The sequence below is a fragment of the Pseudorca crassidens genome, chromosome 4 (genome assembly GCF_039906515.1).
Source record: "Pseudorca crassidens isolate mPseCra1 chromosome 4, mPseCra1.hap1, whole genome shotgun sequence".
NCBI classification, from domain to species: domain Eukaryota; kingdom Metazoa; phylum Chordata; class Mammalia; order Artiodactyla; family Delphinidae; genus Pseudorca; species Pseudorca crassidens.
Genome location: NC_090299.1, coordinates 70,873,672 through 70,896,869, shown reverse-complemented (window position 1 = coordinate 70,896,869; position 23,198 = coordinate 70,873,672). Strand labels below are relative to the sequence as shown.

General features: G+C 38.5%; 1 protein-coding gene across 6 annotated transcripts in view; it reads left to right on the top strand.

Annotated features, from left to right (window-relative positions):
- TEC (tec protein tyrosine kinase) overlaps positions 1–23,198 on the top strand; it is a 141,714-nt gene that overhangs the window by 23,281 nt on the left and 95,235 nt on the right. Inside the window, exon 2 of one of the 6 annotated variants that reach the window (XM_067735897.1) lies at positions 16,153–16,254. The exons of 4 other annotated variants lie outside the window; for them this stretch is intronic. Coding sequence is in view for 1 of the 2 variants with exons in the window: in XM_067735896.1 (XP_067591997.1) it covers positions 22,798–22,815 (18 nt within the window). In the remaining variant the exon portion in view is untranslated. Of the gene's footprint in view, positions 1–16,152; positions 16,255–21,890; positions 22,816–23,198 lie in introns of those variants that run through there. One more of the 6 variants, XM_067735896.1, reaches the window with a different exon arrangement.

Here is a 23,198-nt window from a genome sequence, read left to right as displayed (position 1 = left end):
GCGGCATGTGGGATCTTCCCGGACCGGGGCACAAACCCGCGTCCCCTGCCTCGGCAGGGGGACTCTCATCCACTGCGCCACCAGGGAAGCCCCTGGTAACCATAAGTTTGTTTTCAAAGCCTGTGAGTCTGCTTCTGTTTCATAGATAAGTTCATTTGTGTCATATTTTAGATTCTGCATATAAGTGATATCATATGGTATTTGTCTTTCTTTTTCTGACTTACTTAGTATGATAATCTCTATGTCCATCCATGTTGCTGCAAATGGCATTATTTTTCTTTTTTTAACGGCTGAGTACTATTCCATTGTATATATGTACCACGTCTTCTGTTTTTTTAAATAAATTTATTCATTTAATTAATTAATTTATTTTTGGCTGCATTGGGTCTTTGTTGCTGTGTGCGGGCTTTCTCTAGTTGTGGCGAGCGGGGGCTACTCTTCCTTGTGGTGCATGGTCTTCTCATTGCAGTGGCTTCCCTTGTTGCGGAGCACGGGCCCTAGGCGCGTGGGCTTCAGTAGTTGTGACACACGGGCTCAGAAGTTGTGGCTCACAGGCTCTAGAGAGCAGGCTCAGTAGTTGCGGCGCACGGGCTCAGTTGCTCTGCGTCATGTGGGATCTTCCCAGACCAGGGCTCAAACCCGTGTCCCCTGCATTGGCACATGGATTCTTAATTACTGCGCCACCAGGAAAGCCCCTGTACCATATCTTCTTTATCCAGTCCTCTGTCGATGGACATTTAGGTTGCTTCTGTGTCTTGGCTATTGTAAGTAGTGCTGCAGTGAGCATTGGGGTGCATGTGTCTTTTCGAATTACGAGTTCTCCAGATATATGCCCGGGAGTGGAATTGCTGAATCATATGGTAGCTCTATTTTTAGAGAAACAACAATTTAAAGAGTGTCCGTGCTTCTATTTACCATTTTACTCTGGGAACATATGCCCCAGAGGGTGTGTGCACTGGGAGATGCAGGAACCTCCCGCTCCCTTGTCTTAGTCTGCCAAGGTTTTTCCATGAGCATCTCATAGTGCCAAGTGTGATTTTAGTGGTTAAAGATAAGTTTTTCACACAAACTGTCCCTTGAGTCCAAACCAACTATTGATACTTTATCTGATACTAAATCAAATAACCAAAAATCTGTTTTTCTCTCTGCTAGATTGTTAGATTGTTTGCAAAAAGTCCTCCAAAATTCCTTTCCCCGTACGCACTCCACCTTGAAGAATCACCTCCAATTCTGAATCTGGGCTTGGCCATGTGACTTGCTTTGGCCAGTGAGATAATAACAAAGGTAAATCATTCAGAGACGTGAAATGTGTTGTGTATTGGGGCTTGGTCTCTCTTACTGCTCTTGGAACCTTGAGAACTACATGTATAAATCCAGGTTCTCCTGTTGAAGAGACCCCATGGAAGGGAAGTGAGGTGTCCTGGCTGATAGCCTGCAAGTGCTTGAAATGTGAGTGAGGCCGTCCTAGACATGCAGGCCCGAATTGCCCACCCAACAGAATCAGAAGCAATAATACATTTTTATTGTTTTTATGCTAGTAGTTATGGAGTGGGGTTTTTTGGTGATGGTCATTCTCATCAAAAGCTAACTAATATAACTTCCAGTGCTAGTGGACATTTTTGCTGATGCTATGTTGGACTTATCCAGAGATAGTATGGCCATTTCTTCTGTGGAATGTTCAAGGCTAATTTTGATTATATTCAGTTTCTGCTGTACATGCTGATGTGAGAACCAACCTCCACATAAGCTTTGGTTCCACTCTGTTTTATTCCTTCCTTTTGGTTTCTAATTTCTCCTTTTACTTTTAATTCTCATCTGTATGTTGTTTACATGTTGTGCCTGTATTTTCGCTTAAATTTCTTTTATTGAGAATAAATTCAGGTAACATAAAAACCACCATTTGAACCATTTTAAAGAGCACAATACTGTGGGTTTTAGTGTCAGTATATTTACAATGTTGTATAACCACCACCACTATCTAATTCCAGAAGATTTATATCACTCAAAAAAGAACCCTATACTCTCTCCCCTGCCCCCCACATTCTTCCTTCATCCCATCCAAACAGTAATCTACTTTTTTTCTCTATTGATTTGCCTATTCTGGACATTTCATATAAATGGAATCAATGCAGCATGTGGCCTTTTGTGCCTGGCTTCTTTTCCTTAGTATAATGTTTTCAAAGTTCAGTCATGTTGTACGATGTATCAGTACTTCATTCTTTTTTATGGTGGAATAACATTGCATTGTATGGATATATATATATAGAGAGAGAGAGAGAATAAATAAATAAATATCTATATACATCTATCACCATTCATCAGTGTATGAGCATTTGGATCATTTCCAGTTTTTGGCTCTTATGACTAATACCACCATGAGCATTAGTATACAAGCTTTTGTGTGAATATATGTTTTCAGTTCTCTTGGGTATATACTTAAGAGTGGAAATGCTGGGTCATAGCTTAACTCTGTGTTTAACTTTTGAGGAACTGCTGAAATATTTTTCACAGTGGCTGCACCACTTTACACTAGTAGTATTTGAGGGTTCCAGTCTTTCCATATTCTTGTCAATCCTTATTTTCTTTTTTTTTTGATTATAGCCTAGTGTGTATGTAGTAGGATCTCATTGTGCTTTTTTTTTTTTTTTCCGGTACGTGGGCCTCTCACCGTTGCGGCCTCTCCCGCTGCGGAGCACAGGCTCCGGACGCACAGGCCCAGCAGCCATGGCCCACGGGCCCAGCCGCTCCGCGGCACGTGGGATCCTCCTGGACCGGGGCGTGAACCTGCGCCCCCTGCATAGGCAGGCAGAATCCCAACCACTGCGCCACCAGGGAAGCCCCCTCATTGTGCTTTTGATTTATATTTTTCTAATAACTAGTGATGCTGAGCATCTTTTCATATGTTTATTAGCTTTTTGTACATCTTTGGAGAAATGCCTATTTAAGTCCATTACCTGTTAAAATTTTGTTGTTGTTCAGTTGTAAGTGTTCTTTATATATTCTGGATACTAGAGTCTTATTGAGTATATCATTTGCAAATATTTTCTCCCATTCTGTGCGCTGTCTTTCCACTTCCTTGGTAGTGTCCTTAGACATACAGAAGTTTTTAAGTTGAAGTCCAATTTATCTATTTTTCTTTTGTTGCTTGTGCTCTTGGTGTCATGTTTAAGAAACCATTATCTAATCTAAAATTATGAAAATTTACAGCTATGTTTCCTTCTGAGAGTTTTTTGATTGAGTTCTTACATTAAGTCTTTGATCCATTTAGAAATCATTTTTGTTTGTGATGTGAAGTAGGGGTCTAAATTCATTCATATCCAGTTGTCCCAGCACCATTTATTGAAAAGACTGCTCTTTCCTCATGGAATGGTCTTGGCATGCTCATCAAAAATCAGTTGACCATAGATATATGGGTTTCTTTCTGGACTCCCAATTCTATGTCTTTGATCTGTGTATCTATCTTTATGTAATACTACACTGTTTGGATTACTGTAATATTGTAATAAGTTTTGAAATTGGGAATGTGAGTCCTCCAACCTTTTTTTTTTTTCCCCAAGGTTAACTTGGCTATTCAGCATTACTGTATGAGTTTTAGGATCAGCTTGTCCATTTGTACAAAAAAAGAAAAAAAAAAGGCAGTTGGAATTTTGATAGAGTTGCGTTGAATCTGTAGAGCCATTTGGAAAGTTTGTCATTTTAGCAATATTAGGAATTTCAATCCATGAACATGGATGACTTTCCCTTTATTTAGGTCTTCTTTAATTTCTTTCAACAACATTTTTTGGTTTTCAGTGCATAAGTCTCACACATCCTTGGTTAAATTTTGTTCATGTATTTTTTAAAAATTTATTGAAGTGTAGTTGATTTACAATGTTGTGTTAATTTCTGCTATACAGCAGAGTGATTCAGTTATATAAATATATATTCTTTTTCATATTCTTTTCCATTACGTTTTATTACAGGATATTGGATATAGTTCCCTGTGCTGTACAATAGAACTTTGTTGTTTATCCATTCTATATGTAATGGTTTGCATCTGCTAATCCCAAACTCCCAATCCATCTCCCCCACTCCCCTCCGCCTTGACAACCACAAGTCTGTTCTCTATGTCTGTGAGTCTGTTTCATAGATAAGTTCATTTGTGTCATATTTTAGATTCCACATATAAGTGATATCATATGGTATTTGTCTTTCTTTTTCTGACTTACTTCACTTACTATGATAATCTCTAGGTCCATACATGTTGCTGCAAATGGCATTATTTCATTCTTTTTCTAATGGCTGAGTACTGTTCCATTGTATATATGTACCACATCTTCTTTATCCATTCATCTGTTGATGGACATTTAGGTTGTTTCCGTGTCTTAGCTATGATAAATAGTGCTGCTGTTGTTCATGTATTTTTATTGTAAGGTGTCTCAATTTCTCACTGGATGTACACAAGGTATAAATTATAAATCAATAAAAATAAAAATTTTAATGTAGCTTGTCAGCTATCTAATGTAGCTAGACTTTTACTATAGAAGTCTGGGAGTAAGGACACTAGATTTCTAGTCTCAAAGGTATTATTATTGTTGTTGTTGTTATATCGGTTACATTCTCTTTGCTTTTATTTATTTATTTATAAAGTGGTACTTGCTATAGGACTATTGCACATTTTAATTTCTTAGTGATTAATAGTAACACTACAAAAAATAAGTTAAAATGATAACACTAGGAGGAAACACTTACATGGCTCTTAAGTGCCAAGTACTCTTCTGAGTGCTTTATGTGTACGAACTCATTTAATGAAATGAAATACTGAGTGGGGGGTGCAGTTTTTTTTTTTTTTAAATAAATTTATTTACTTATTTTTGGCTATGTTGGGTCTTTGTTGCTGTGTGCGGGCTTTCTCTAGTTGCAGCCAGCAGGGGCTACTCTTCATGGCGGTGTGCGGGCTTCTCATTGCGGTGGCTTCTCTTGTTGCGGAGCATGGGCTCTAGGCGCACAGGCTCAGTAGTTGTGACTCGCAGGCTCTAGAGCGCAGGCTCAGTAGTTGTGGTGCACGGGCTTAGTTGCTCTGCAGCATGTGGGATCTTCCCGGGCCAGGGCTCGAACCCATATCCGCTGTGTTGGCAGGCGGATTCTTCTCAACTGCTGCACCTCCAGGGAAGCCCGGGGGTGCAGTTTTAAAAGTTAAAGGACTGTGTGATTGTGTGTTTGTGTGTGTGAAACCTTACCTTCTGAATGACATTGAGAAAAAAAGCAACCCATAATTTTAGCCTTGAGTTCTTAAAAAATTGCTATGGTGAGTTGTTAGTTTTTAAAAATTAAGATGCTGATAACAGTATTAATGAACAAAGAGAGAGAGGTAATATTTGTCAACTCAGCCTTTTTGGACTCTGATATTTATATTATCAGTAGAGAGGTTTGGACCTAGTGATTTCTAATTATTGGAGTGCCCAGCTCTCATTTTCTGTAATCAAATAACCTGAATATGAATAACCTGGGTACACCCGTGTCCTCTGTGTGGCATTTGAGAAGGATGTTTCAGGGGAGGGCTCTTTAAGGCATTAGAGAGAAAGCCCACTGGAGTGTAAGCTCCAAAAAGGCAGGGCCTGTGTTTTCCTTTGCACTGTTGTATCTCTGTCACAGCGCTTGGTATACAGTAGATTTTAAACAACCTTATTTGGTTGAAAAATGAATGAACAAACAAACACAAGGCTGGAAAGGAATCATTTTGGATTTTGATTTCTTTTTGATAGTGGAAATAGCATTCTCTCCTTTGAGAGTATGTGTGCATATTTGGATGGGAATGGGGGAGAGGAAGGATTACTGAAATAGAATATATTTAAATGAATAGAAGCTGTTTTTACTGTTTGTTTTTCTTCAAACTCACCTTGCATTTCATGAGGCTGAGCCTTTGCTCCACTATCTTCCTTGGGTGACAACTAACTCAGCCTTTACCCAGCTCAGACATCATCTTCTCTGATTATCTTTCCACCTCCTACCTCTGGGCAGAGCCGAAGCTTGTATCCATCTGTGGTGTAGCACTTATCATGTGGTTAATGACATCATTAGCTTCTGTCATATATGTCCTTTCTCCTAGGCTGTGGACACCTTACTGGATGTGCCTTATGCTTTATTTTGTGTCCCAGAACCTGATAACATATCTGGCACTTAGCAGATGCTCAGTTAACAGTTGTTGAATGTGTAGATGTGTATCAGTTCAGAACAAAGGTATGGCAAAACCAACTGACTGTGCTTTCCTGTTTGCTGTTTTTAAGAAACTTTACATGCATTTTTCTGATTTACACCTCATGATACTCCTTTAAGGTTGGTATCATTATCCTCATTTTATAGGTAAGGAAATAGTCTCAGAGGAGTTAAGTAACTTGCATGAAGTTATACAGCTAGTAAATGGCAGAGCTAAGATTTAGAGCCAGGTCAGTCAGACTCAAAAGTTCAGGTTCCTGTAGGCAAAACATTCTCTGACATAAATCGTAGAAATGTTTTCTTAGGTTGTTCTCCCAAGGCAATAGAAATAAAAGCAAAAATAAACAAATGAGACCTTATCAAACTTATAAGCTTTTGCACAGCAAAAGAAACTGTAAACAAAATGAAAAGACAACCTATGGACTGGGAGAAAATATTTAGAAACAATGTGACCAACAAGGGTTTAATTTCCAAAATATACAAACAGCTTATACAATTCAGTAACAAAAACCAAACAACCCAATCAAAAAATGGGCAGAAGACCTAGACATTTCTCCAGAGAAGACATTCAGATGGCCCATAGGCACATGAAAAGATGCTCAATATCACTAATTATCAGGGAAATGCAGATCAAAACTACAATGAGATATTACCTCACACTGTTCATAATGGCCATCATTAAAAAGTCCACAAACAATAAGTGCTGGAGAGGGTGTGGAGAAAAGGGAACCCTCCTACACTGTTGGTGGGAATGTAAATTGGTGAAGCCACTATGGAAAACGGCATGGAGGTTTCTTGAAAAACTAAAAAGAGAGTTACCATATGATGCAGCAATCCCACTCCTGGGCATGTATCTGGAGAAAACTGTAATTCGAAAAGATACATGCACCCCAATGTTCATAGCAGCATTATTCACAATAGCCAAGACATGGAAGCAACCTAAATGTCCATTGACAGATGAATGGATAAAGAAGATGTGGTACATATATACAATGGAATATTACTCAGCTATAAAAAAGAATGAAATAATGTCATTTGAAGCAACATGATGGACCTAGAGATTATCATACTAAGTGAAATAAATCAGACAGAGAAAGACAAATATCATATGATATGACTTATATGTGGAATCTAAAATATCATACACGTGATCTTATTTATAAAACAAAAAGAGACTCACAGACATAGAAGACAAGCTTATGGTTACCAAAGGGGAAAGGGGGTGGGGGAGGGATAAATTAGGAGTTTGGGATTAGCAGATACAAACTACTATGTATACAATAGATAAGCAACAAGATCCTACTGTATAGGACAGGGAACTATATTCAATATCTTGTAATAACCTGTAATGGAAAAGAATCTGTATATGTATAACTGAATCACTTTCTTCCACACATGAAACTAACACAACATTGTAAATCAACTATACTTCAATTAAAAAAAAAAGTTCAGGTTCCTTCTACTAAATCATGCTGCTTAGCCAGAAGTTCTAACGTAAGCAGTTGGTGAAATAAGGTAACGGAGGGTGACATAGGGAAAGGAATCTTTAGTATAATGTTTAAAGAACCATTGTTTATGTCATTTGCAGCTCTGTCAGGGAACATATTAAAATTTTGAGAGTTAACATGTCAAAGGTATAGGCCTGCCTTCTAGATGGTTGAATTTTCTGTGTTTAATACCATAGTAGTATAGGGAACAGGTGGGTTTCTAAAATGTTGAGCTACATAGAATTTTAGGGCTAAAGACTAGGTTAGAGCTCATCAGCTTCAGTGCATTAATCTTAGAGATGAAATCATAGGGTCTCAGAGTTTGTGAGTTTTGCTTTCCGTTGCATTGTCAGCTAAGGGCAGAGAAGGTTCTTCTGTACCCTGAGGCTCACTTTTACATGTTAACAAGAGATTCGGAATAGTGGCGGACAAAGACCTGTCACATTGAAGAGATAGCACAGGAGAGCTTGGAGGAAACACCGTCAGTTCTCAACATCAGAGATGTGTGGGTCGCTGGGTTGAGTAACCTCTGAGCTGCCAGCCCCGTCAGAAAAAACAACCTCGTGCATAGGGCAGAATTAATCCGCAGGAACATTTCAGAGGAGAAAAAGATCCTGTTAGTTTTTTGTTGATTTATGGTTCAAAGACAAAGACCATGCTGATTTGAAATGCAGACGGATGTACTTTTGAAAAAGATTTTTCCTGCAAGTCTGTCCAGTGACAATAAGAGAAACTAAATATGGTGAGAGGGCTGAAGTAGATGCTTCCGTTACCTTTGAGGTTTGGTTTCTGAAGTAAATACCATTGAGGCTTAAATAAAGGGAAATTATTAAGCCATCTAATACTTACTGCATACATATTGCGTTTCAGGCAGTGTACCAGTTGCTAGATCATGCCAAATATTATACTTTCTTTTGCTTGGTTTGTGTTAAGACAGAGTATTCAGAGGGGGAAAAATACTTGGAAATATGCTTTTGAGAAATTGCTGTGGAACAGAATGGATATTTATATGTCTGTATAACATGTATACACACACATAGATATTAACTAATTTATTCTGTGTGGCTATCTAAATATCAGTATTCTTATTTACGTAAAGTTGATTTTTTACAATTTCACACAGCACTGGAAAAAATTGGACATCTATTTTATAGAATATAATTTTTCAAATGGAATTTTCAGACACACTGAAATATGCAATCATCTGTTGGCAAAACATGATATTAAGATTTAATGCTTGGGGGACTTCTCTGGTGGCACAGTGGTTAAGAATCTGCCTGCCAATGCAGGGGACACGGGTTCGAGCCCTGGTCTGGGAAGATCCCACGTGCCGCGGGGCAACTAAGCCTGTGCGCAGCAACTACTGAGCCTGCGCTTTAGAGCCCGCGAGCCACAACTATTGAGTCCGCGTGCCAAAACTACTGAAGCCCGCGCACCTAGAGCCTGTGCTCTGCAACAAGATAAGCCACTGCAATGAGAAGCCTGCGCACCGCAGCGAAGAGTAGCCCCCGCTCTCTGCGACTAGAGAAAGCCCGTGCACAGCAACAAAGACCCAACGCAGCCAAAAATGAATAAATAAATGAATAAATTTAAAAAAAGAGTTTATGCTTGGATATCACCCCCAAAGGAGAACTGTCTAGAGTCAAAATCTTTGCATGGTTGGGGGATGCTTATGTGTGGGAAACATTTGTTTTGGAGAAGGTAGTTGAAAGTAATAGGATGATGGTGAAATGAAAGTTCACTACCAAACTTAAGGTAGATAGCTAGTGGGAAGCAGCCGCATAGCACAGGGATATCAGCTTGGTGCTTTGTGACCGCCTGGAGGGGTGGGATAGGGAGGGTGGGAGGGAAGAAGATGCAAGAGGGAAGAGATATGGGAACATATGTATACATATAACTGATTCACTTTGTTATAAAGCAGAAAGTAACACACCATTGTAAAACAATTATACCCCAATAAAGATATTTAAAAAAAAGAATAAAAAAAATACTAGATTTGAATTCAAGCTGTTGACAAATTCTGGAAGTTTCATGAAACCATTTCTCAATTCTTTAACACCTAGAATGGCCTTGTTTCTTTCCAAAGATTTGTACCACGTGTATCGAATAAACGTTTTTCCCCATGCAAATGTATTTTTAATTCTATAATTGAATCCATATTGGCACATTATTCTAGTTAAAATTTATTTTAATTTCAGCCATGTACTTGGAATGCATTTCGTATGTAAAGTGAAGAATATATATAGTTAAAAGAGTCATTTTTCTGTAACTAAGGCTACTGCTTTTCTGTTTAACTTCTTTTCTACACTAACAAAATATGCAAAATTAAAACTCATAGTGGAGAGCCAGTATAAAACTTCTGAACATACAGATGGCCAACAAACACATTTGTCAACAGCTTGAATTGCAAAGATGCTCAACATCACTAATTATTAGAGAAGTGCAAATCAAAACCACAATGAGGTATCACCTCACACCAGTCAGAATGGCCATCATGAAAAAATCTACAAACAGTAAATACTGGAGAGGGTGTGGAGAAAAGGGAACCCTCATGCATTGTTGGTGGGAATGTAAATTGATGCAGCCACTGAGGAGAACAGTATGGAGAGTCCTTAAAAAACTAAAAATAGAACTACCGTATGACCCAGCAATCCCACCACTGGGCATATACCCTGAGAAAACCATAATTCAAAAAGACACATGCACCCCAATGTTCATGCAGCACTATTTACAATAGGCAGGACATGGAAGCAACCTAAATGTCCATTAACAGAGGAATAGATACAGATGTGGTACATATATACAATGGAATATTACTCAGCTATAAAAAGGAATGAAATTGAGTCATTTGTAGAGACATGCATGGACCTAGAGACTGCCATACAGAGTGAAGTAAGTCAGAAAGAGAAAAACGAATATCATATATTAACGCATATATGTGGAATCTGAAAGAAATGGTATAGACGATCTTATTTACAAAGCAGAAATAGAGACACGGACGTAGAGAACAAACGTATGGATACCAAGGGGGAAAGGGGAGTGGGATGAATTGGGAGATTGGGATTGACATATATACACTATTGATACTATGTATAAAATAGATAACTAATGAGAACCTACTATATAGCACAGGGAACTCTACTCCATGCTCTGTGGTGACCTAAATAAGAAGGAAATCCAAAAAAGAGGGGATATATCTATACGTATAGCTGATTCACTTTATTATACAGTATAAAGTAACACAATATTGTAAAGCAACTATACTCCAATAAAAAAAATTCTCAGAATGACAGAGTGAACACACGCCATTTAAAAACTTTTATTTCCTTTTTATGATTCAGATTAAAATCAAGCAACATTTAAGAAAGAAAATTTTCATATATATTATACATGGAAGTGATTATACAGACCAGAATATTAACATCTACTTTTATTCATGTGTTGGTGTATCTCTAGCCATCTGTCAAAATTCTCTTTATATGTCATATCCACATTGAAGTGATCCACCATACTTCGAAGAGGGGTAATTGTTACCTCTTCAGTGATTGCATGTTAGTGATTTTTAGGGGCTATTAGTGTTCCAGAACACTTTGTACATATCACTTTTGTAGCCCTCAACAGCTTGTATTGTAGCTCTTTGTTTTTAAGTCACTTTTCCCTATGCCACTCTAGAGCAAAGATCATGCCTTGCTCATTTTTGTAACCACCTCAATGCCTCATGCATAGTTCCTCATACATCATGGCTATGCAATAAATGCCAGGATGAATGATTATATATGAATGTCTGAAACTACTCCTGTGAACAGATTGGTTCGTGAACTGAACATGGTGAAAAGATGGATGAGTGAAGAAATGAATGAGGAAACATTTAAGGGAAGGAAGAGAGTTGACAGGGATTAGAGATGAATGAAATGAGAATGAGGTGGTCAAGAATGATGTAGTATATTAATTATATGTCCCAGTTATCTACTGTTGTGTGACAAACTACCTTAAACTTAAAAGGCACACAACAACAACCATTTTATCACACTCGTGGATTCTGTAGGCTAAGAATTGGACAGGGCACAGTGGGAATGTCTACTCCACAATATCTGTGCTCTTGGAAAACTTGCTACCTGGGAGCAACTTGGACAATTAAGGGCTGGAATCATCTGAGAGTTTTTCTCAGTCATATATCTGTCTCCTGGGCTGGGATGATTTGAAGGCTGGGCTCAGCAGGAATTCTGCACTAGAACACCTATATGTGGCTTCTGCATTTGGCAGAAGCTTCTCTCAGTATGGTGTCTAGGTTCCAAGAAGGACTGTTCCAAGAATGAGAAGTCCAAAAGAACAAGGGAGGAGGTACTTGGCCTTTTTGGGCTTAGCCTCAGAGATTACATAGTATCCCTTCTGCTGTACTATATTAGTTGAAGGAATCAAAATCCCACTCAGATTCAAGGGGAGGAGTGTCAGTGAATTTGCATCTGTTTTAAAAAAGAGCAGCATTACGTATCATAGATGGTCCAGATGATGATGATGGGTAGAGCAAAGAACAGGGAAGTACACTGTCAGTTTACTTTATTAGGGATAGGGTATATGAAAAAGGCCCAGTTCCATTCTATGGCGTGTAGCTGTCCAGTTTTCCCGACACCATTTATTGAAGAGACTGTCTTTTCCCCCATGGTATATTCTTGCCTCTTTTGTTGTAGCTTAATTGTATGAGCATAGGTTTATCTGGGGACTCTCTATTCTGTTCCACTGATTCCAGTGCCGTACAGTTTTGATTACCATAAGTTTGTAGTATAGTTTGAAATCAGAGAGTGTTATGCCTCCAGCTTTGTTATTCTCTCTTAAAATTGTTTTGGCTATTTGGGGTCATTTGTGGTTCCATACAAATTTTAGGATTATTTGTTTTAGTTCTGTGAAAAATGCCATTGATATTTCGATAGGGATTACATTGAATCTCTAGATTGCTTTGGGTAGTATGGACATCTAAATGGTATTGATCCTTCCAATCCATGAGCATGGTATATCTTTCCATTTATTTGTGTTGCCTTCAGTTTCTTTCCTCACTGTCTTATAGTTTTCAGAGTGTAGGTCTTTCATCTCATTGGTTAAATTTATTCCAGTTGTAAATGGGATTATTTGCTTCATTTCTCTTTCTGATGGTTTGTTATTAGTATATAGAAATGCAGCAGATTTATTTATATTACTTTTCTTATACCATATTCAAAAATAAACTCAAAATGAATTAAAGACTTGAATGTAAGACCTGAAACCGTAAAACTCCTAGAACATATAGGCAGTAATCTCTTTGACATCAGTCTTAGTAATATCTTTTTGGATATGTTGCTAGGGCAACAAAAGCAAAAATAAACAAATGGGACTACATCAAACTAAGCCTTTGCACAGCAAAAGAAACAACCAACAAAACAAAAAGACAGCCCACTGAATGGGAGAAGATATTTGCAAATGATATACTTGATAAGGGGTTAATATCCAAAGAACTCCTACAACTCAATACCAAAAAAACAAACAGCCTGATTAAAATATGGGGGGAGGATCTGAATAAACATTTTTCCAAAGAAGACATAAAACAGACATAGGAAAAGATGCTTGATACCACTAATCACCAGGGAAATGCAAATCAAATTGTATACAATGAGGTATCACCTCACACCTGTTAGATTGGCTATTACCAAAAAGACAAGAAACAACAAATGTTGTCAAGGATGTGGAGGAAGGGGAGCCCTTGTGCCCTGTTGGTGGAAATGTAAATTGGTGCAGTATAGAAAACTATATGGAGGTTCCTCAAAAAATTAAAAATAGAACTACCATATGATCCAGCAATTCAACTTATGGATATTTATCTGAAGAGAATGAAAAACGCTAACTTGAAAAGATATATACCCCTCAGTGTTCATTGCAGCATTATTTACAATAGCCAAGATATGCAAGCAACTTAAGTGTTCTTTGATAGATGAGTGGATAAAGAAGGTGTGGTATATATGTGCAACGGAATACTACTTGGCCATAAAAAAGAATGAAATCTTGCCATTTGCAGCAACAGGGATGGACCTGGAGGGTATTATGAAATAAGTCAGACAGAGAAAAATAAGTGAAATAAATCAGACAGGGAAAAACAAATACTATATGATGTAACTTATTTGTGGAATCTACACAGCAAAACAAATAGACAAACAAGAACAAAACAGAAATAGACTCATAGGTACAGAGAACAAACTGGTGGTTGCCAGAGGGGAGGTGGGTAGGAGGATGGATAAAATAGGTGAAGAGGATTAAGAGGTACAGTCTTCCAGCTATAAAGCAAATAAGACATGGGGAAGTAACATACAGTGTAAGGAATATAGTTAGTAATACTCTAATAACTTTGCTGACAGTAACTAGAATTTTGTGATAATCATTTCATAATGTATAAAAATATTGGATCACTGTGTTGTACACCTGAAACTAATATAATATTGTGTGCTAATTATAATCCCATAAAAAAAGGTCACTGGACATCTTCCACAGTAATTAGATCATGGCTTATATTCATACTTTTTAAAAGAAAATTTATTTATTTTATTTTATTTATTTTTTGCCACGTTGGGTCCTCGTTGCTGCGTGTGGGCTTTCTTTAGTTGTGGTGAGCGGGGGCTACTCTTCGTTGTGGTGTGCGGGCTTCTCATTGTGGTGTTTTCTCTTGCTGCGGAGCATGGGCTCTAGGCATGCAGGCTTCAGTACTTGTGGTGCACGGGCTCAGTAGCTGTGGCCTGCAGGCTTTAGAGCTCAGGCTCAGTAGTTGTGGCGCAGGGGCTTGGTTGCTCCGTGGCATGTGGGATCTTCCCGGACCAGAGCTCAAATCCGTGTCCCCTGCATTGGCAGGCGGATTCTTAACCACTGTGCCACCAGGGAAGCCCCCGTGATACTTTTTGAATGTAGTTTACAATTTTCATTTGTTACAAATGATGTATGAGAATGTTTAGTATTTTTATCAGTGTATTTTTATTCTTTTAGAGATCAGGTATGTAACAGCTGGCATTTCAGTTTTGGAAATTTTTCATTAACTGAGCCACACAAGCCTTAGAAGTAAGGGTAAATAATTCTCTGGTCTAATTTGCCATCTTGTTTTAGTATGCTCTGTAGTTTCAGTTGTGATGCTTACCTTTGGTGAGCTTTCTAATGATTCTTTTATAAAAAGGCTGCAATTTGGTTATACTCACTTTACCTGACTGCCCACTATTCTTTGGTACTTCGTTAGCCTGTACAGAATTTTCTTTTTATTGTGCTTTAGGCTTGAAAAGCTAACGTCTGCTTTCATGAAATTTGAACAGGGGAAAGGAAAGGAAATAGAGGGAAGAAGAGGAGTTATAACAAGGACAAATGTTGCATAGACTGTGGTTTTATTTTTGGAAAATAACCACATAACCATAAAATAACCATAAAAATAACCCAGAAACCACATATTCCTGTCTGTTGGGGAAGAAATGGTATCACATTACCTTACCATGAAGTTCTGCTGACTCAGGGAATCTTTGGGATCATTGGAAGAGCTTCCGTGATGAGCTGGGTAGTGTGGTAATAATATCCTGGAGGAAGGAGAGCCCACCCACCTTTTTCTACTTTTATTTGGCTGCCTTGGTTCTTTTTTTCCCCCTCTCTCCCTTCTCTTCCTCCTTTCATCTTTTTCTATTCTCTTTCTTACCAGTTCCAAAGGGTTGGATGACAGGGACATGGAAAACCATGCTATTCCCTTAAACATATTTCAAAAGTTTTTATTATGGAAAATTTCAAACACAGACAAAAATAAAGTATAATGAACTCTTCCTGTGTGCCTCACTCAGCTTCAACAGTTATCAACTCATGAATAATTTTGTTTTGTCTGTGCTCCCATATCCCCTTTACCAGGTTATAAAGCAAATCACAGATATTATTTTATCTGTAAAATTTTCAGTATGTATCTCTAAAAGATAAGAACTCTTAAAAGTACAATCACAATACCGTCGTCACACCAAAAAACTCCAGAACAACCTAACACTATTTTGTTATCATCAAAATCTTACCACAAACTTAAATATCACCAGTATACAGTTAGTATTCAAGTTGCCACAGTTGTCTCACACATTTCAACTGTCTCATAAGACTTTTAAAGTCTGTTGGTTCCTCCTCAATCTCACTGTTTTTGTTCTTGAAATTTTTGTTAAAGAAGCTTGCTCATTCTGTAAAAAAACTGAATGCGATAATGACTTGGGTTCTTTATTCCTATTTTGAAAACAATAGGAAAATAATATGTTGACATAGATGAATGTTTCATATTAAAAACAATTTAGATTAATATAGTAAAGGAACACATTTTGGTGTTATTTTATATATAATTTCCAAGTTACTTTTATGTTTTTTTCTAGTATAGTTGCTGAAAATCACTTTACCTACTTGAGAAACTTGTTATTCATGTCTTGTTTTCACTAGTTGTTTCCTTCTGAATTAGCAAGAAGCAGAAAGAGAAGTATTTGCTGTGTATCAGAAATTCCTTCATGGGAGGAGAATTAATGCCAGAATGTTGTCAAAGTGAATCCACTAATGTTTCATAGTAAGTAGTAAAAAACAAAACAAAACAAAAACCAAAAAAACCCAAAAACCAAAAGAACACAAACCCTTATGATTCAGACTTTATCATGAAAAATAAAGTGAAAATGTTTATTTTATCTCATATATGGCACAATTTAGATTATAATTGTTAACTCTTAGAACAAAGACGCAATCAAATATTAGTTGTTTCCTTGAGATTATTTTTCTGATGAAAATGCGTGATAGAAAGTTGTGACAGCCTTTACGTTTAAATTAGCACAGATCTAAAGAGGGCCATTTTTTTCGAAAGCATTAGAAAGCTTTATCAGTTTTTGCACGGGTGTATCCATGCGGTAGAATAAAGATTAAGTCACTGTAACAAAGAAACCATCATATGTCATTTCTAAAATAATATAGAAGTGTGTTAACCTGTCAAAGTAGGGTACCAAGTCTAGGCTGATAGGGCAGCTCTGCTCCATGAAGTCATTCAAGGACTAGGTTCCAAGAGACTAACACATCATGTAAAGCAATTATGCTCCAATAAAGATGTTAAAAAAAAAAAAAAAAAAGAACTAGGTTCCATCTTGTTCCTCCCTTGCTCTTGTCTACAGTGATGTCTTGAATGCATAAAGTTGAGTCTGCCATGTGTACTTTCTGGCTGGTGGGGAGGTGAAAAATGCCCTAAATCTGGGGAGAGTAGCTTGTCTTTAAGTTGAGGTTGGCCCACGCATCACTTCTGCACACATCCGCTTGGCTTGACCTTAGATGGCCACATGTCACTGCCAAGGAGGCTGGGAAGTATCTCTAGCCCATACGTCCAGGAAGAAGGGAAGAATGGATGAGGGCAGGGGGCAAAAAGCAGTCTGCTTCAGTGTACTTTAGTAATTTAAGTGTAAGTCATTCCTGACACTTGTGTTATTTTATTTTATTTTTACTAGCTAGCTAACTTACTGCAAGATCCTCATTTGCCAGTGGCATTGAGTGTGATGGGAGCAATTCTCCAACATTATTCTCATTATTGACTTTTTGAAAACCCTTATCTTTTGAGTATTTGAAGTTGATGACTGTTGCATTCCCTTATTCAGTGAGAGAAGCAAAACCTAGTAATGTGGAAGGAATATTTGATTGGGACCTATGTGGTTAATTGATCAGTGAGTAATTTTTATGACAACTTTTGCTTCTCTCTAGAATCACTTAACTATGAATCACCTATAGAGTAAATATATTTGTTGATGCTTTGAGGTATTGTAAGCATATAGGGTGGGGGTCCCCAGAGGAAGAGAACCCAGCCCTTTTAGGCTTAAGCCATTTTGTGATCTAAGCCCGGCCACAATGCTTGCCCTTGCAGAAGAATAGGTCTCAGTAGTTAATGATTTTAAGGGAGCAAAAGAAGGTAAAAACAAACAGCTGTTACCAGGCCAGGGAGATAACTTAACCATAATATATCAGTTTACGATTTCAAAGGTAAGGATTAGCCTGAAGCACATTCTTGAGCTGTTTTGCAGAATGCACACCCTCTTGAGGGTTCAACCACCAGATCAACTGGAACCTAAGGAATGATGATTTCAACCTTTGCTGAACCTTCTGACTTCAGTCAACTAGTGCCTGGACTCTGTCAACCTTTCCCCAATTCTATGCTGAATTCTCTTTGCTCCGGCCCCAATCTTGCTGTTTGGGGAGACACCGCTTTGGGAAATATCCCTGTTGTCCTCTTTACTTGCTGCAAGAAATAAATCCTTCCTTCTGCTCTTTGGTTTGGTTCTGTCTTTTGGCTCAATACCCACCAAGAGGCAAGTCTAGTTTTCGGGTAACAGTATTACCCATGGTTTCTTTTCTCCATCCATTGTTCTTTTTCTCTCTCTTTCTTTTCTCTTCCTCTTTATCAGCCAGGAGGCCCTCAACCACAGTCATAGCCAAGGACCACAGTGGGGACCTTCATTGTGAAACCCAAACTTGTCTTAAAGAGCACATGTTAAATCAATGCATGTACCTGTATTATATGGACAATAAGAAACAACTATCCTTAGTGCAGCACTGCTCAGTCTATTTCCAGGTTCACTTGGCCCCCAGTACAGCACTGTAATCACCCACCATTTGGCAGTGGGCTGGATGGGGACCAGGAAAGATGAGATAAGTCAGCTGGCCTCTGTAACTTTTGCCTTTTGACCTTTTGAGTCTTCTCTTATCTAGACCTAGGTTCAATAGGTCACCAGACAAGGCTACTCAAAACTTTGTAGCCTGCTACAATATCAGTTGGTTGAAAGAAGACACAGTCAAGACTTTAATACAGGTTATCCCTGGGTGCCTTTGTTTCATAGGCAGGGAAGACCTGAGGGCTAAAGTGTTACTTTCTTCTAGAGCTACAAAGCTGCCTGATCCTGGAATAGCTCCAATTCATGATAAGTGGGGAGCCTAGAATGTACCCTTTATTCTGATTGAAGTCGGCCTAGCATTTTTTTCTTCTTTGCTTGTGTTTCTGCTACTCAATTCCCCTTTTACAAAATAAAATTGGGGCTTAAGCTGAGAGTATATGTTGCAGAAGAGAGCATGGTAAGATTTGTTCCTATATAGTAGCTACCCATTTTAGATACTTTTGAATTGAAATATCATCTACAGGTACTGTTGTCAGGCACACATTTGATTTCTCAAGTAAATGTCAGTCTGATGTTTATTCATGCTAGATTTCTTAAAATTGCAAACAGGCACTAACTTTGTCATAAACCTATGACAAGATGTGTAATAGGCAATGCGTTCTGATGTATAAATTCCAAAATTGAGGGCTTTAACTAAAGTTTACTAATCTAAGGGCATTAACAAGTATTAGATTGAATTAGATAGTTTTGCTGATTTTGTAGGTAAAATATTGCCGAACATTGGCAATTTCATATGGCTTAACCTAGTAAGGTGAGAATTTCAACAACCTTAAATCACTCTTTGCTCCTTCCTGTAAGGAGTTCATCCTTCTTCTACCCTGATAACTAGGCTGTTTGTTTCTTATTTACTATACCGCTTACCATCCTATCATTTGGTAACTCACAGTCACCTCTGTTCCCTTGATTAAAAATGTTATGAAAGGGTGTATAGAGTAGGCTGGGTAGCCTTAGCAGCCATTTTAAATATATATATATATATATATATAAAAAAAATATATTTTTTTTCAGGCAGAATTTTTTATGATGAAAAAGAGTTTTTAGATCTTTTGGCTAAAATTGCTAGACCATGAAACTGAGATCCATGAGTCTGGTACTCTGATTTGCAACACTGGGCAGAGAATGTAACTTCCTGGTGGTTTGGGTTTCTCATTGGTAAAACAGTGTTCATTACCTGAACAGTGTCCGTTACCTCCTTCAGAATATTGGTGTTCAAGATAAGCAACAAGAATTTGCTGTGTAGCACAGGGAACTATATTCAATCTCTGGTAATAATCTACAGTGGAAAATAATCTGAAAAAATATACCTGAATTACTTTGCTGTGTACCTGAAACTAACACAATATTGTAAATCAACTATACTTCAATAAAAAAAAAGAATGTTGGTGTTCAAAGACTGTTAAGTTTTTCAAACTTTTAACAATTAGCAGTCAGAGTAAAGAAAAGAGTGTTCTTTTTTTTTTTAAATAAATTTATTTATCTATTTTTGGCTGTGTTGGGTCTTCGTTGCTGCGTTTGGGCCTTCTCTAGTTGCGGCGGGCGGGGCTACTCTTCATTGCGGTGCGCGGGCTTCTCATTGTGGTGGCTTCTCTTTGTGGTGGGGCACAGGCTCTAGGTGCACGGTCTTCGGTAGTTGTGGCTCACAGGCTTTAGAGCGCAGGCTCAGTAGTTGTGGCGCACGGGCTTAGTTGCTCCGCAGCATGTGGGATCTTCCCGGACCAGGGCTTGAACCTGTGTCCCCTGCATTGACAGGTGGATTCTTAACCACTGCGCCACCAGGGAAGTCCCAAGAAGAGAGTGTTCTTGTGTTCACCTTCAAGGAGACACAGAGAAAAGGGGCTTAACTTGCAGCTACGAGTTTTATTTTAAAAAGATATTTTTAACCCAGAGTTGGTTCCTTTGTGATTCTTATTTCTGAATGGGTCAGTTCTTTTCGGTGTGGAAAATGGCTGGGAGAGTGAGCTGGAGGACTCTGAAATTTTGTTTCATCTTCATTTTCTACTTTAGAGCATCAAGCCTATTATTTCTCCAGTTTTTTAAAAAAAATAATTAATTATGTATGTATGTATTTTTATTCAAGTATTGTTGATTTACAATGTTTTTGTAAATTTGCTGTCTCCAGTTTTTAAAAAATATTAATTAGAGAGACTGTCTCCCGTTTTTTAAAAGAGACTGTCTCCAGAGAGACTGTGTCCAGTTTTCTTAAAAAATTAATTATGTGTGTATGTATTTTTATTGAAGTATTGTTGATTTACAATGTTGTGTTAGTTTCAGATGTACAGCACAATGATTCAGTTATACATACTTATATATATGTATTTTTTCAGATCCTTTCCTCTTATAGGTTATTACAAAATATTGAGTCTAGTTCCCTGTGCTGTACCGTACATCCTTGTTAGTTATGTATTTTATTTATAGCAATGTGTATATGTTAATCCCAAACTCCTAATTTATCCCCACCACCTTTCCCCTTTGGTAACCATAAGTTTGTTTTCTATGTCTTTGGGTCTATTTCTGTTTGAATATAAATTCATTTGCTCTCTTCAGTTTTTGGTATTGAGAGGTTGGTGTCCGTCTTTTTTTTTTTTTAACATCTTTATTGGAGTATAATTGCTTTACAATGGTGTGTTAGTTTCTGCTTTATAACAAAGTGAATCAGTTATACATACACATATGTTCCCATATCTCTTCCCTCTTGCGTCTCCCTCCCTCACACCCTCCCTATCCCACCCCTCTAGGTGGTCACAAAGCACCAAGCTGATCTCCCTGTGCTATGCGGCTGCTTCCCACTAGCTATCTATTTTACAGTTGGTAGTGTATATATGTCCATGCCACTCTCTCACTTCGTCCCAGCTTACCCTTCCCCCTCCCCATATCCTCAAGTCCATCCTCTAGTAGGTCTGTGTCTTTATACCCGTCTTACCCCTAGGTTCTTCATGACCTTTTTTTTTTCCCTTATATTCCATATATATGTGTTAGCATATGATATTTGTTTTTCTCTTTCTGACTTAACTTCATTCTGTATGACTTAACTTCACTCACTACAAATAACTCAATTTCGTTTCTTTTTATGGCTGAGTAATATTCCATTGTATTTATGTGCCACATCTTCTTTATCCATTCATCTATTGATGGACACTTAGGTTGCTTCCATGTCCTGGCTATTGGAAATAGTGCTGCAATGAACATTGGGGTGCATGTGTCTTTTTGAATTATGGTTTTCTCTGGGTATATGCCCAGTAGTGGGATTGCTGGGTCGTAGGGTAGTTCTATTTGTAGTTTTTTTGTTTTTTTTTTTTTCCAGTACACGGGCCTGTCACTGTTGTGGCCTCTTCCGTTGTGGAGCACAGGCTCCGGACACGCAGGCTCAGCGGCCATGGCTCACGGGCCCAGCCGCTCCGCGGCATGTGGGATCTTCCCAGACCGGGGCATGAACCCGTGTCCCCTGCATCGGCAGGCGGACTCCCAACCACTGCACCACCAGGGAAGCCCCTATTTGTAGTTTTTTAAGGAACCTCCATACTGTTCTCCATAGTGGCTGTATCAATTTACATTCCCACCAACAGTGCAAGAGGGTTGCCTTTTCTCCACACCTTCTCCAGCATTTATTGTTTCTAGATTTTTTTGATGATGGCCATTCTGACCGGTGTGAGATGATATCTCATTGTAGTTTTGATTTGCATTTCTCTAATGATTAATGATTGTGTGGTGTTTTCTTAATAAGTTCTCTCCCACATCTCAGTAACCTTGTGGTATTTACCTCCATATTTTATGAATGAAGGAAACTGATGATATTCACAGGTTAAGCTGTTGTAAAGTAACTTTCCAGAAAATGGAGGGCCTGATTGTATGACGGGAGTTCAGTAATAGGGAGTTGCAAGGGTGTTTCCGAGGTGTCGGGTTGGGTGTGAAGATGGTAGACTTCCTCACTGGCAGTATCAAGTTCCCGGCTGTGCTCTTCACGTGACTCCTGTTGCCTCTGTGGTTTGATACACAATGACTTCTTGTCAGGGTGTGGTGGAGAGCAGGGAAGAAAGGGCTGTTGTCCATTCAACTTGTCTCAGGTAAGAATGTTCAGGCCTTTTCTGAGTATCTTTGGTTTTCAGAGAGTTAAATTTTGTTAGATTTTAGAAGGCTTATTAGTCTAGGCATGGATAGTCTAGACGTGGGGCTCCAAATATAGGGCTGAGAACCTTACACAGGTGAACTCTGCCCTGAGGGGCAGCTGTATAGGGTAGGTTAGCTGAGTAGGATTAGCTGTAACTGGGTGGGTTTCCTTCCTCTTGTGGTTGAGACAGGAGCCATAGGGAAGAGAAATGTGGAGCATGGTAGTGTAGGTATCAGAGAACATCCTCGTGGCTCTGGTGGCGAGGATGCTTGATCAAGATTACATCCTTATTAGAGCTGGAGATTGAATGCTATCCACCACTATGGTAATAATGCACTTTGTTCACAGTCTACCGTGCCTGTGTGCTTGTCTGTTTTGTGTACCAAGATCCTGAGGCAATTTAAATATCAGCCTAAACCAGCCATGCAGGCAATGAAATGTACTTTTCCTGCTGGGATATTTGTTTCCCTGCAATCAGATAGCAGAAGAGTGTGCCAGCAAGCTAAGGGATGGCAGGGAGGGACAAAGGAGTGTATCATCATCATCATGGCAAACCTTGATTAGATTTTCTTATGAAATCCAGGGACATGGAGGAACAGGATGGGGCTGGGGAAGAAGAGGAGGTTGAGCTTTCATGCCCTGGGCATTTTTAGTCCAGGTGCATGGAGTAACATTCCTCGGCTCTAGCTGTGGTCAGAGTAAAATCTG